We start from the raw sequence: 15,598 nt of genomic DNA on the forward strand, positions 1-15,598 counted from the left end.
GCTGGACCAGTGGAGATGAGCTTCAATAAGATCAAGTGTCAGGTCCTGCATTTCAATTAAAAAATCCTTGTGCATCGCTACAGGCTTGTGGCAGAGTGACTGGAAGACTGTGCAGAGGAAAAGGATCTGGGGATGTTAGTTGGCAGCTGGCTGAACATAGCAGTGTGCTCTGGTAGCCATGAAGGCCAGCGGCATCCTGGCTTTTATCAGAAATAGCGTAGTCAGCACGACTAGGGAAGTGATTGTACTCCTGAAACTGGCACTGGTGAGGCTGCACTTCAAGTGCTGTGCTCAGTTTTGGGCCCTCTGCTACAAGACACTGAGGCCCTGGAGCATATCCAGAGAAGGGCAGCAATGCTGGTGAGGGGTCTGGAGCACAAGTCTTATGGAGAATGACTCAGGGAACTGGGATTGTTGAGTCTGGAAAAAGGAAGTTTGGAGGAGACACTCTACAACTACCTGAGAGGAGTTTGTGGTGAGGTGGGGGCTTGTCTCTTTTGTTTAGTTAACCAGTGATAGGACTAGAGGGAATGGCTTTAAGTTGCACCAAGGGAAATTCATGTTGGTTATTAAGAAAGCTCTCTGAAAGAGTGGTGAGGTTAGGGTTAGAACAGGCTGCTCATGGAAATGGTGGAGTCACCATCCCTGGAGGTTTTAAAGAAGCAGGTAGATGTTGCTCTGGGTGATGTGATCTAGAGTGGTCACAAGCAAGGGTTGATGGTTGCAGTAGATGATCTTAGTGATCTTTCCAACCTGAATGGTTCTATGATTCTGTATCATAGTTCTTCCACGTAAATCTTGTGTGTTCTTGTCATCTGTCAGATAACTTAGTATTGGGGAATGAGGAAACTGACCTGGGTTCTCTGTTTTATAGCTTCAGTGATACAATACGAAACTCAATATTAAAACAGTATTACAATTTTTTTTATTCTGTGGTATGCTTGAAGTTACTTATTGAGAGTCCACAAATTATTCAGAAGTTCCTAAATCTTCTCTCTTTATTTTCTTCTTTATTCTGTTCTTTTTATGCAGAGCCTCCACCTCTGATTCAGGTTCCTAACAATGTCACAGCTATCCTTAGGGAAGGAGCCATCCTGACCTGCTTGGTTGTAAGCACCGTGCGTTACAATCTTACCTGGCAGAGAAATGGTAGGGATGTGAGGCACCAGGAGCCCCTACGGATGAGAGTGATGAGCAACCTATCTTTAGAGGTGAAAGCAGTACAGTTCACAGATGCTGGCAAGTACGACTGCATAGCTTCTAACAAGGATGGCTCTACCACAGCGTCTGTCTTCCTTTCAGTACAAGGTAACAGTATGTCAAGTGTACTCTGACATGTTTTTAACTTGCTTTATTGTGAGCTTCCCATGTAGTAACTTTTGCTTTTTATGTCTATTTATGAAACCAGTTAGAGACTGGTAGAAAGGGATGCAACTCTTCCTTGACTTAAAATACTGGTGTGTCACCTCCCGATCTGGTGACAAATCAAGGCTGCCTAGTGACTGTACCGTGCCTCTGCGCATGGGGAACAGACAGGACTCACACACAGTACGTAATGCCGGAAGTACAAGTTTAATGCCTCGCAACAAACCCTATATAGTGGTACAGGTGACTGCCCCTGGCAGACCCTTGTGACCTCCCTGACTCCACCCCAGGTGCACACAGGCACCACCTACCCAATATGCAACACTTAGGATCTGGAGCAGTGTTCAAAATAATGATCTGTGTTTGGCAGCTGAAGAGTAAAGAGTGACTTGATAAGAAGAAGAAGAAAAAGCTTTAAAGGTTGCGATTTCTTCTTTCTTAAGAATGAAAACTGTAGTCATTAATAAATTGAGATAGATTCATGCTTGATATAATTACAAGTAATTCTGAATGTCATGAAATTTGTAATTAATCCATTTGTTATCGCTGGGACAGATCTAGCACAGATTTCTGAATTTAGGATCAAAAGAGAATAAATGTTGCTTTCACCTTCCTTTTTCTTTCTAACAGATATCCTAATAGATGTCGATTATTTGTGAAGCTTAAAACACAAAATATGGTGTAAATAATTCAAATAAATATGTACATGCTTTTAATTAACCATTTTAGTACATGATTCGTATGCTTTAAAACTATTTTTGTGTTCCTTGGGAAACTTGCTTTTACATTCAGTGAGATGCACAGCAGGACAACTCAAGTCTCTGCTGTGATCATGGAGGACAGTGCAGATAAGTTGCACCTATGCAGTTACAGTGCAAGGCAATTACTGTGTGTTACTTACTAGACCTACAAAAGCACAAGGGTCTTAAAGTCAGCAGTGTGTTGAGATAGGCTTGCCAGTCTCTGCTTCCCAAGCATGTACTACTTTACGTGTAAACTACCACTTTACATGTAAAATCTTACATGTAAAAAAATGTTGAGATATTCTACTCTTCTGTACGCTGGATTTGGTGTACAACCAGTACAGGTTGGGGGATGATCTGCTGGAGAGGAGCTCTGCAGAGAGGGACCTGGGCGTCCTGGTGGACGACAGGTTGGCCATGAGCCAGCAGTGTGCCCTTGCAGCCAAAAAGGCCAATGGCATACTGGGGTGCATTAAAAAGAGTGTGTCCAGCAGGTCGAAGGAGGTGATCCTCCCCCTCTACTCTGCCTGGTAAGGCCTCATCTGGAATACTGTGTCCAGTTCTGGGCTCCCCAGTACAAAGAAGGTAGGGATCTCTTGGAAAGAGTCCAGCAGAGGGCCACAAAGATCGTGAAGGGCCTGGAGCAACTCCCCTGTGAAGAAAGGCTGAGTGAACTGGGTCTGTTTAGCCTTGAGAAAAGAAGACTGAGAGGGGACCTAATGGTCACGTTTGGGAGATCCCAGTGTATGTGTGTCAGAGCAAAGCAAACTGCTAGCATGAGAATTCATGTGACCCACGTAGCCTGAGTCCTGAACTTCTTTATAAAGGCTTGCATGTTTTATGTGGAGGAACTGGTACTCTGTGGTAGAGAAAAAGAAGTGAATAGGTTCTGAGAGAGAATTGCTATTTCTGGGAATAGAAACTCTTTGAATAATGCTCTAAGTGGAAGAGACTTTAACAAAAATGTTATTATGAGATTGATTGTATTTTAGTGCAGTATTTGGCCTTATGACATAATTCATGACATAAATCAATGCTCATTATTTCAGTTGAGCGGAAGCAGCTGTAGGAGAACAATGATCATCACCTTTATCAGAAATAAAGTGGTATTTATAATGTGTGAGTGCTTACAAAACATTTTTTTAATTTGTATTTTTCATTTCTTTTAATAGAACCACCTAAGATTGTCATTTCACCTAAGGATCAAACTTTTATAGAAGGCTCTGAAGTGTCAATCAGGTGTTCTGCAACTGGTTATCCAAAGCCAACATTAGTATGGACACACAATGAAATGTTTATTATTGGTTCAAACAGGTAAGGATTATAGCTTTGCTTTCTCTTTTTTCTTTTTTTTTTTTTAATTTCCCCCTTCTGTGTGAGTAAGAGGTTTTGAACAATGCCAAAATATTCTTTTTCTTTCACAGGAGCATGTGAGCTTGGAAAAAAAGTACCTTGACTTTTGTCTTTGTAACTCTATGATTTCGGTTGTCTTATCTATAAAATAGGAATACTATCATCATAGTCTCATAGTATCATAGTCTCGTGCAGGTTGGAAGGGACCTTAGAGATCATCGAGTCCAACCCCCCGGGATTCGAGCCTCTGTGTAGCAGAGCGGCACTTCTACCACTTGCGCCACAGGGGGATTCGAACCCAGGGTCTCCGGTGTTGCAATGCGGCATTCCTACCACTTGCGCCACCGGGGCACACTATGATTACTTTCTTCAGAAGTTTTCTATCAGATTAAACTCAGTGCTCTTTACAACATGTGTTGGTATCCTCTTGCAGAAGTACTACTACAATTAATAATAACTGCTTAACTTGAGATAAAGACAGCAGTATCTATTTGTAGATCATCTGGTCATTCTGTTGGAGTGTGTGAAATGGTTTTTCTGTTTTCGTTAACTAACCATTTTGGTTGGTCTCCTGTGGATTCTTAGGTATAGATTGACCCCAGAAGGCACCTTGATCATAAGAAAGGCAGTTCCAAAAGATGCAGGAGTTTATGGTTGCTTGGCAAGTAACTCAGCTGGAACAGAGAAACAGATATCCATTCTTACATATATTGGTAAGCAAAAGAAGTAATGAAGTAAAAGTAAAAAGCAAGCTATTCCAGCTTCAGAGTGGTAATCTGTAGAACTGTGCAGAACGTATTTGTAGAATTTTTCTGAAACTCCAAAAAAGCAAAACAAAACATGGTAGAGCAAGCTTGCGAAACTGAGTAGGCCCTTGGAGAAGGAACAATTTTCTTCTAACTTCCTGTTGTGTACTTAGCCCTGGAGTCCTAGTCCAAACTGTTTAGACATTATGTTGTGTATTAACAGCAGAGTACCAAAATTCTTAATGACCAGTCTTCAGTTGGAGAGGCAGAGAAAGTCTCTTCTTACTTTCTAAATAGTCAGACTCTTCCAATTCTTTCCTTACATGCCCATATATTCTACATACGGTTCATGTATTCTGATACTCCCAACTCTACTTTTCTCTTTTTTTTTTTATGTCTTACATGATTTTCTAGCCTGTTTGACTTTTATGGCAAATATGTCATATATAGCAACAGAAGATTGATCTTTTATCATTTGCATCTTAAAAATGGTATGCATTTTGGGTGCATATTCATTTTTTCCTTGTTGTTTCTTTTTAGAGGGCCCAACAGTGACTGTAGTTCAAAATGAAATTCTGGTTGCTCTTGGAGACACAACTATTATGGAGTGTAAAACAACTGGAATCCCACATCCTCAAGTTAAATGGTTTAAAGGTGCACTTCTTTGTGTTTGATTTATTTTCTTTAACAGCAGTGCTTAGAGCAATGATGTTGAAGTGATTTTATTTTTCTCAAAAGCTTTATGTAGTATTCAAACAGTGACTGACCTGTGAAGTTCTCTTATCTAGAAGATAGGGCACTTAATATCCAGGACATGAGATCTCACTTCTATTTAAATTCAGTGAATGAACTTACCTTACAGTAATTAGAAAGAAAAAACTGTGTCTCTCTTACACTCAGCTATATTTAATGCTTTATCATAACATGTTAGGCTATATACTACAAAAGCTGCATAATATCTTTCTGTATGTGGACACATTCTGAACATTACTCAGCAGTATCCTGGCTCCTACTTGAGAGGTAGCAGAGTTGTTTTCCAGGTTTTGCATAGCTCCCAGTTTGGCGTGGGTCTGGCAGACAAGTGGCTTCCATAAGTAGCCTCTAATGTGAGAAGGAGAAATACAACTTGGCATACTGTCCTTACACTGATATCTATCCAAAGCTACTTAACTTTGTATTTCCCTTGTAAAATGAATATAAATAAAATTTGAATTTATCTAATGCAGTAATGATTTTTCCCCACTGAGCTGAATGATCATCTGACTATACTTGTCTGCTGAACAAGTAGTCATGCTGTAAACTAATCTCAGACTTGGACAGTGTTTTGTTAGAGTAATTTTGATAAATACCTTCTTTATATCTCAGTTACTTTTTTCTGTCTAAACTTAGGTGATTTAGAGTTGAGGGCATCAGCATTTCTCATTATTGATACTCATCGGGGTCTTTTGAAGATCCAGGAAACACAAGAGCTAGATGCTGGTGATTATACCTGTGTGGCTACCAATGATGCAGGGAGAGCTTCTGGACAGATAACCCTAGATGTTGGCTGTAAGTAGGAAGTAGTTTGCAACTAAACAGTAAATGCTCTAATACAGTGTTTCCATGTCTGATCAACAGTGCCTTATTTATCTGAACTTTTCTCACAAATACATTTATGCATGTCTGAATAATTGTGTGCTTAGAACACCTTTTTGATAGTGTACACTGAGCTAAATTTCCTTACAGTACTTGGATTCCCAACATTCCTTCATTCTTATTCCTTTTGCAAAGCAAAAGTTACAAGGAGGAAGAGAGAGCCTGAGAAAGAGGAAATGGTTGAAACCTCAACCTAACATAGTTCTCACGTAACGAATGTATTTCATTTGTGTTACAATGTAAATTTACTGTAACTTAGTCCTTCCTATCCTTTTTGCTGCTTCTTTCTAACTGCCTCTGGCCCTTAAAATATGTATTTCTGTTAGACATGTACACTTTCTGAACCAATGGCAAATCTGTTTGAAGGAGAGGAGAAATGTAGAATCTTAACACCTGAACACTCATGTTCTTTTGAAAAAGATGGCTATAACTTCCTTTTTTTCATTTTTACTTTGTGGTGATGTTTAGCCCATTTCTGAATTCCTTACTATTCATGAAGAGCATGCTAGGTTACTTTTGTGTACTGTTGCTAGAATTGGGAATCTGTTGTTAGGAAAACAATAATGTGTACTAGGATGTAAATGAAGGTTGTCAGTATTGTAAGTAAAACACTACTGTCATGATGGAACCCTGTACTGACTTCATGTATTTTTTTTCTATACTTTTTCCAGCTCCCCCAATTTTTACGCAAGAACCCAGTGATGAATCTGTGGATGTTGGCTCAAATATCACGCTGCCATGCTATGTTCAGGGTTACCCAGAACCAAAGGTTAAATGGAGGCGGCTGGATGGTGCTTCCCTTTTCTCAAGACCACTTGCTGTTAGTTACATCAGTCAGCTCAGAACAGGAGCACTGTCAATTAATAGTAAGTAGACTAAATTATTAAAGAAAATGTGGTAGAGGGGAATGCAACATATGCGATGCATTTAAATTATACAACTATGTAAAATAGTTAACTTTTTAAAAAACAACAAATTTTATCAGAGATTATGTTTCTGATACTGGTTTTCTTGCTGCTGATGTGCATTGTTTTCCTGTGAGTTTGTGAATTCACTTGTGATTGGTCTTTGGCTTCACTGATATTCATTGAAATAATTACACTTTGTAAACACAATGTGTTTTGTGGTCTCTGTTAATAATGAAGAGCTGTGAATTTTATTTTATTCTTTTTCTCTCAAATGTTTTTAAACTTACTGTTTTAAGCAAGTCCTAATTTGGGCAACAGCTAGGAATTCTGCTAGTGTCTCTGCAATTTCAATTCTCTGAAGCATTCTGGAGTATATGCATGTGTGGATGTGTAAATGCTAGGTATCATTTATGCACAGTAGTGTATACTGTATTAAAGTATATGCAATATATAAAGTGCTGAGAAGTATTGTATGTATCACACCTTTTCAAACAAGTACTCAGTCATTGTTTCCATCCTTTCTGAGAGTGGGAAAGAAATGATCTTAAAAATCAAAATAAAAGAATAAATATAAATATAAAAGGTGGTTGTTTTGTTTTTTTTTTTTTCCTTTTGTAGATTTGTGGGTTAGTGATGAAGGAACTTATGTCTGTGAAGCTGAAAACCAGTTTGGAAGGATTCAGTCACAGCCAGCCACAATCACAGTAACTGGACTGGGTGAGTATGGTTAATGTCAATGGTACCAGGGAAAGGGAAGATGGACAGCATTTCCATGCATGGGATATGCTGAATTAGGTAACAGTGAGTGGTTGTTTTTTTTTTTTTATGATGAATAGGATGTGAATTTGTTACGTATGTACACAGGGATATAGCTGTGTATCTGTAGTAATGCTTACACAAATGTAGTCAGCACCACAAAATAAATCAGAAGATACTTGCATTGGATATTGTCACTGAGTTCATTGAAATTTTCACATTATAACGTCTTCTTAATAGCTTAGAAAAGTTCCATCTATACTCTAACATGGACCTTAAAAATGATGTATTCATTGCTCTCTTTCTTATTGCTTAGCAAATTGATTAAGGAATGAAAAATCACTGTCATGATGAATCCTAATGATTTTCTACCATGTAATTAAAAAAAAAAAAAAAAAAGTAACAGTGAACTTGCTTATGGCAATGCATTGCTACAGCTGGGAATAAATCTTAGTGAACGAAGAGGACACTAAACATCCTGCTTTGACAATAACTGTGCTTTTAAGGAGTTGTTTATTATCTTGGGCAATTGGCAATACAAGGAAAAATAATGCTGTGGAATGAATGAATTTGTGGGAGGATAAGAATGGTTCTGTCTGCCATCTAAAAAAACATTGGTTAACTTAAAACACATGGTGAAATCTGTAATGCTGATAGTGTTTCATAAAGAAGTTTTTACCTATTTAAAAGCCTCTTCAATATTTTCCCCCAAGTAAGGAAATATATCAATTTGGTATCCATGCAAACATGAGTTTTCAGTCCAGTGCTGGACTGGATCCAGTTTCAGACGGATAATGTCTTTTCTTTGCTGCTGTTACTTAATCATAGAATTATTGTACATGTATTACTCCAACTTTTCATTCCTGTTCTACTCAATCTTCTGTGTCTTTTTTTTTTCCCTTCTGCATCACTGACATTTCAGATAGCAGAGCCTTACCCTGTATGTTTTGCCCTTAGATACCTGTGTTACTGCTGTCATGCTTTTTGTTGACTACTGTGTTTTTTTTCCTTCTTTTTTTTTTTTTTTTTTTTCTTTTCCCCCTCTGTAAATCGTATGGTTTTCATTGTAGAAAATATTTCCTGCTCTCTATTCTCGTAGTACCTTGCATAAGCAGACTTTTGTCTGATACTGCTGCAAGTAATATTACTTGACAGGACTAACAGTAAAAATTCACATCCTTACACACACACACACATATATAATGTGTATGTATATATATTTAAGTATATATAAAATATGTATTTAAAAATCCTAATTACTTCTCTTTCCTCCCTCCCCCTATTTCCCCCCCACTCCCTCCCCGTCAAGTTTCACCTCTGATTGGAATGAGCCCAGCCACAGCCAATGTCATTGAGGGGCAGCAACTCACTTTGCCATGCATTCTGCTTGCTGGAAACCCCATTCCAGACCGGAAGTGGATTAAGAACAGTATGGTGGTAAGATTGTTTTCTTTCTTACAAGATTTGTTGGTATAGAAGATCAACAGCAGATGTTTTTAAGCTGTGGTAACACATTGATTTAATTTCCAGAGATTGATATTCAAATTTAGGGATAGATTTCATGTTTACAAATAGAGGTCTATCATGAAATTGGACTTGTTCACTGAAAACAAGGATCCAGTGGCACTGCAGTGACTTCACAACTGACCAACACCACTCAGTGGAAGAGCTACTGCCTGCCCGGGAGAAGCCAGGTGGCTGTATCTGCAAGAGAGAAGCTGCTTATGAGTTTCTGCAGCTGCTTTCATTCAGCCAATCACCTTGAGAAATGACAGTTTATTAGTGTTTGAATCATAAAATCTGAAGTGTTGGAAAATACCTCCAAGCTCATTCAGTCCAACCATTCTCCTACCATCAGTATCTCCCCACTAATGTCCCTTTGTACATCGAAACATTTCTTGAGCACCTCCAGGGATGGAGATTCAGCCATCTCCCTGGGCAGCCTGTGCCAGTGCCTGACCATTCTTAGAGAAATTCTTCCTAATAGCCAACCTGAACCTCCCCTGGTGCAACTTGAGCCCATTCCCTCTCATCCTATTGCTAGTTACACAGGAGAAGAGGCTGACCCCAACTTCAGCATGGCTTCCTTTTGAGTAGTTATAATGTGTTAAGGTCTTCTCGGAGCTTCCTTTTCTTCAGACTAAACAATCCCAGCTCCCTCACCCGCTTTTTATAAGACAGTGTTTCTATAAAGCCAGTCTTTGTTGCTGAACTATTCTAGCTGATTGGTAAAGATTGCTATGAATTTTTAGTATTGTTAGAGGGTGTACAATTTAAAAAAAGAAATACTGTTTTTTTTGGTGAAAGATACAACTTTGTTATTTTTTGCAGTGGATAATTTTTAAATGTTTCTGTTGGCAGTACGTTAAAGAATAACACAAGTCTATACAGCATGGTATGCTTTGGAGCTGATCTCTTTTGTGATGGTTATACCAAGACTTTCTAGAAGTTTCTGGCAACAACAATGAAAGTAATCTGTTTATGGAAGAGAAACAAGTAGTTGCAATCGTGAGAGTCAATCTGTGACGTCAAGTGGTTGCTGGAATAACAAATACAAAGTGCAATAGAATAATTCAGCTAGGTTTGTTCTTGCTTTAGTGCACAATTATAAGGTACCCTGTGTGTTGGATATGTGCTGTAGCAGAGCAGAGTTGCCACTATAGACATTAATTCCACTCCAGCATGATATATGAGGTGCTACCAAAGTATTATTTAAAGTTAACTTTTATGAAAGGTGGAAAGTAGGAAAAGCTTTAGTAAAATTCTCCAGGAACATAGAATTTTCTTTTAGTGTGAACGAGTAAAAAGAGTAAAGCTGCACATACCAAAATGAAGACTATCAAGTGTGTATTTTCTTATTAAAACCATTACTCTTTTGGCAGCTGGTTCCCAACCCTTACATTAATGTTCGAAGTGATGGGAGCCTGCATCTTGAAAGAGTTCGGCTGCAGGATGGAGGTGATTATACCTGCAAGGCCAGTAACGTTGCTGGGACAAACAACAAAACCACTACTGTTAATGTGTATGGTAAGGAGCACTGTCTTGGTACTTAGTGCTGGCTGCAAGAAGAGTGTGTGTGTCTTACTAACAGGAAATCTCACTGGAGCTTTCACATGACAGTTGTATTAATTTCTAAAATTTTCTCTTTATTCTGATGTTACTTTGAAAAGTAATATTGTGGGAAATAGGCCCACTTCACAGGATGGAACCGAAGAATTGAGAATGTTTTTAAATTGGAACAAAAATAACATCATTTTGTGGTCATAAAAATTCCTCATTTTGAATTATCTGTAAAGATTAGACTGTGCAGACTTGAGGTTTATTAACAAAACAGATGTAAGCAAGAATTTGCAAGAAAATTGTGTCGGGCAGTGTTGGAGGCATTTAGTAAGTAATACAAAGAAGGACAACTCGTAGGAGAATTGCAATTAAAATAAATTGTGAGCTTGGCAATTTTTTTTTTTTTTCTTAACCATATCAGAAATTACACTAAGGCAGGTATAAGGCCTCTGGTTACCCATCTGTATTTCAGCTGTGGATACTTGTATTAACTGTGTGTGGGCTCCTAGCTACTTCATGGTTTACAGCCTGGAAGTTTCTCATGTGTTGAATTAATAACGGGAGATTTAATTTAAGATGAACTGAAGATGCTGGAACAATATTTTATGTTAACACCTGTTTTTTGTTAATGTTTATGTTAGCCAGAGAAACATTCAGTGTCTGATAAGGGTCTTCCATATGAACATTAGTTTCTGGAATTTTTCAGAACTGGGGAACGGAAAGGAATATATTTTTATGTTTTTTTGAAAGATCTAGTTCTTGCTATTACAAACTTAAGTCTGACCTCCTTCTTTCTGTTGAATTCCAGCTTGGTGAAGGAGGGGCTTTCTTGTCGCCTCCTGTTATTGCTTTTGTGTTGTGATCTACTGGTTTTATAAAGTTCATCTAACTGCCCAATCCCTTCAGATGCCATCACTGCAGCTAGCTCAACTTTGTAGCATTTATTACAGAAATGAAATGTTCTTGGAGAGGAATTCAATCTTCATTTTTAAACCTTCACTGTTTAAAGGATGTTGTCCATTGCTAGAAGTTGATTCAGCACCAAAAATCCCAAGCCCATCCTAATGAAAGATGCAGTATAAAATGGCTTGTTTTAGGAATTAAGCCTAAAATGTCACCAGTTAGTAGTGTGGCAAATCCTTCCTTGACATTCATTATGAACAGGTACTTATTTTGTCAAAAGACTGGAGGCAGAAGGTGGCAGGTCAGTTCTGATTTGGAAGTTGAGATAACAGGCTGAAAATTTGCCAATTTTTGTAATCTGTCTGAAGCAGTAGTTGAGTATGAGAGTTTTATTGAATGAGCTGTACTGTGGTTTGAAATATGTCTTTTACAAGTTTTTAATATTTGCATTAATTTTCAGTTCTGCCCATTATTCAGCATGGACAGCAGATTTTCAGCACCATTGAAGGAATCCCAGTAACACTGCCATGTAAAGCAAGTGGAGTTCCTAAGCCATCTATTACTTGGTCTAAGGTAATGTCTCATCTTTGAGCTGTTCATGATGGATGATGAACTGAAGACATCTTTTACCTGTCCTAAAACTCGACAGGAGGTGCAACCAAACACTTCTGTTATGAGGGATCTGGAGATATCTGTTTATTGGTCTGCTTTTGTTTCTGTGCTTTCTGGCTATGGTCTAGCTATACATCAAGGTTCTCTTCTTTCTCTTCTATGGAAGGGCTTATATAATTATTGTTGTGACTTTATCATTTTCAGTACTTCGGAAATTCTTAGTATTCCTGTTAAGAGTTGGTAATTTTGGATTAGACAACCTACCACAGCCTGAAAGTTAATTTTTGTTTAGGATTGCTTTAAAATGACTTTTTTTTTTTTTTTTCATAGAGGTATGTGTCTCTAATAATGGAATTGGGGGGTTAGCTGTCTGTCACTTTTCAGTCGTGTCATTGACAGTAGGTCCACTGAGGAGGACCTCAACTTTTTTGAGACCATCTGAAAATCAGGCTGAGATGGTTAGTTGAGGTTTGTTTTTTTTTAGCATAATTTCTGGTAATAATAGTTATTCAAGATGTGCTGCAGCTTGCATGACATTGCTGTGAAGGCACTGTTGTGTCAGAAGTTGTGCTGATGTAATTGACTGAGACCTTATGAACATCTTCCTTTGAAAGAATGTGTGGCTGGAAAGCTGCCTGGTGGAAAGGGACCTTGGTGTGTTGATGGACAATCAGCTGAATATGAGCCAGCAGTGTGCCCAGGTGGCCAAGAGGGCCAATGGCATCCTGGCTTGTATCAGGAATGGTGTGGTGAGCAGCACTAGGGAAGTCATCCTGCCCCTGTACTCAGCATTGGTGAGGCCTCACCTCGAGTACTGTGTTCAGGTTTGGGCACCTCAGTACAGAAAGGACATGGAAGTACTGGAGCAGGTCCAAAGAAGGGCAACAAGGCTTGTGAAGGGCTTGGAAAATCAGCCCTATGAGGAGAGGCTGAGGGAGCTGGGGCTGCTTAGTCTGGGGAAAAGGAGGCTGAGGGGGAGACCTTGTTGGTCTCTTCCAGTGTCTGAAAGGTGCTTACAGTAAGAGTGGGACAGGTCTCTTCTCACTGGTGATAAGTGACAGGATGAGGGGAAATGGCCTCAAGTTGCGCCAAGGTAAGTTTAGGTTGGATGTTAGGAAACACGGGTTACCTAGAGTTACCTATGCCCGTGACAGGGGGGAGCCACCCCGTAGGGCCCCCGGGGCCCAGAAAGCAGGGTGAAAAGGGAAATGGGATAAAAACAGTGGCAATCTAAGGAGGAAAAACTTATTTTACTAAATATGATATCAGAATACAAGATAACACAATATAATATAATTGAGGCTAATAAATTGAACGAAACAGAGAGACAGAGTCTCTGAAAACCGAGAGGCCTACTGTGAACTCTAGGCGACACGGCTGGAGCGCTTCCCACTCTCCGAGAAGTCCGAGAGAGAAAAAACTCCAGCCTGGGAATGAGATTATATAGCGTCCTGGTCCTGTGACTTATCCCTGACCGTGATGTTCTTTGGGATATGTCGTCGTCTTCTGTGAACTGCACATTCGATAAAAGTATCCATGCTTTACATGATGTTATTATGTGGAATACTGATAGCAAAAACCAGACACTAATAACTTTAATATTCCTTTAAGAGTTTAAATGTTTTCATTCCACAAAATTCAGCTGTTATTGAGTTAGTTATTTGCATTTTGCTGTATTTTTGGAGATCCAAGAACTGTGGACTTTTTCTCTTTCTTTCTACAGAAAGGAGAAATAATTCTTCCCAGCAATGGGAAATTTTCTGCAGGTTCTGATGGGAGTCTCTATGTAGTTTCGCCAGAGGGTGAAGAGACTGGGGAATATGTGTGTACTGCAACAAATGCTGCTGGTTACGCTACAAGGAAAGTCCAGCTGACCGTATATGGTATATATGAGCTAAAATATATAGTATCATTTTGATGTTGAGATGATTTGTGTGCTTAGCAAGGGTTTTATGACTTTCAGTTATTGGTGCTATAGTATAATATATAATATATATTTCGGCTACTGGTTGCAAACTGCCTATACGGTACAGATGTCAACATATGCATGAACTGCGTATATTAATTGCTGTCCCGCTTTTTAGGCAGATAGTGCAGGCTTGTTGGTATTTGTAGTGTTGTAAGGAGGCATCAATCAATGTGTGAGCTAACTAGGTGTAGAATGTTGGCATTACAGTGATTTATGGCAGCAAATCTATTGCAGACATGTCTTTAAAAACAGGACTGTAATTTTATATACTTCACACACACACACACACACACAAAAAAAAAAAAGGTTGATCTGAACTATAGTTATTACATTTGTACACGTATACATATTCACTGCAGCTTCTTAATGTGTTCCATGTTATAGTGAAACCTAGAGTATCCAGGCCTGGAGACCAGCAAGGGCATGGACCTATAGAGATCTCAGTAATTACAGGAGAAGATATAACTCTCCCGTGTGAAGTAAAGAGCTTGCCACCTCCCATAATTACCTGGGCTAAAGAGACACAGCTCATATCTCCATTCTCTCTAAGGTAACAACAAATTGCAATTGTTTGATGAAAACAAAAGAAAAATGAAATTGTGCCTCAGATTTTAAGATTTTGGTTTTTTGATTACCTATTGATCAGTTGGAAGATATGAAGTTGTCCTTCAAGAGGACCACAGGTTTAAAAAACTTTCCAGACTGAATGTGGATCCTTCTCTGAAGGAAGCAAAGTCTGCACACTGTTGTACTGTGGTGTGTGTTTGTACACCGTGCCAGAACTTCAGTATTTTCTCTGAAATGTGCAAGCTCAGGAGGTCAGGATAAGAGGATCCCTTGTATGTGTACTGTAGCTGTGCCCAGAGATCCATGTAAATTGTGTCTAATTTAAAATCTTTATAAATCTGTTTTACTTAGTACTTCATACTATTCTTAGGAAAGCACTGCCTGTTCTTCATCGGAAGTCTGGAAACGCAGCAGATTTGAGATGATAATAAGTGTTTGTGAATGCTTACATGGGCTCAGTGTTTGCTATGCTTTGGATGCAAAACTGTTCTGATACTCTTGAAAATGTGACAGCATAGTTAAATGTTTGTAAAAACAGAATTGACAGTCGGGGAGACTGTGGAGGTGGGCTGCAAAGTTAGGGTTCTTTCATACTGTTTTAGTGTGATGGGAAAGAAGAGAAAGGGCAGTTGTCTGTATGTGCTCAGTTGCAGTGCTGGGCACTGTCACAGGGTGTGCTAGTGCTTCCTTGTCTCCCAGCTACCTCAAAAGAGGCAAAGGCTGCAGCTGCATTTGTAAACCAGGAAAGGATGATGCTGCCAGGTGCATGCTGTAGCAGCTGCTGTGCCCATTGTCTAGTGTGTCTTCATGATCAAAGTGAAATATTAAGCAGTTGTACAGACCTGAAAAAGGACCTGTCACTTTTGTGGCCAAACCTTGGCCTCAGATCCTCCTCTCCCACTGATTCTTGAACAGCTTAACAGCTGGTAGGTGCCAGCTGAGTAATCTGTGTGGAACAGATGTATGGAGAGTTAATTTGGA

The 15,598-nt window shown here is 39.1% G+C and overlaps 1 protein-coding gene across 3 annotated transcripts in view; it reads left to right on the forward strand.

Annotated features, from left to right (window-relative positions):
- HMCN1 (hemicentin 1) overlaps positions 1–15,598 on the forward strand; it is a 184,835-nt gene that overhangs the window by 63,909 nt on the left and 105,328 nt on the right. For all 3 annotated transcript variants that reach the window (XM_085510830.1, XM_085510827.1, XM_085510829.1), the window contains 12 exons: positions 1,033–1,308; positions 3,281–3,422; positions 4,047–4,174; positions 4,748–4,861; positions 5,597–5,755; positions 6,514–6,708; positions 7,369–7,467; positions 8,816–8,943; positions 10,389–10,533; positions 11,930–12,042; positions 13,805–13,964; positions 14,435–14,600. In XM_085510830.1, coding sequence (XP_085366956.1) covers positions 1,033–1,308; positions 3,281–3,422; positions 4,047–4,174; positions 4,748–4,861; positions 5,597–5,755; positions 6,514–6,708; positions 7,369–7,467; positions 8,816–8,943; positions 10,389–10,533; positions 11,930–12,042; positions 13,805–13,964; positions 14,435–14,600 — 1,825 coding nt within the window. The remainder of the gene's footprint in view (positions 1–1,032; positions 1,309–3,280; positions 3,423–4,046; positions 4,175–4,747; positions 4,862–5,596; positions 5,756–6,513; positions 6,709–7,368; positions 7,468–8,815; positions 8,944–10,388; positions 10,534–11,929; positions 12,043–13,804; positions 13,965–14,434; positions 14,601–15,598) is intronic.

The sequence above is a fragment of the Coturnix japonica genome, chromosome 11, assembly GCF_054131305.1.
Source record: "Coturnix japonica strain WE chromosome 11, WE-NBRP24, whole genome shotgun sequence".
Lineage (NCBI taxonomy): Eukaryota > Metazoa > Chordata > Aves > Galliformes > Phasianidae > Coturnix > Coturnix japonica.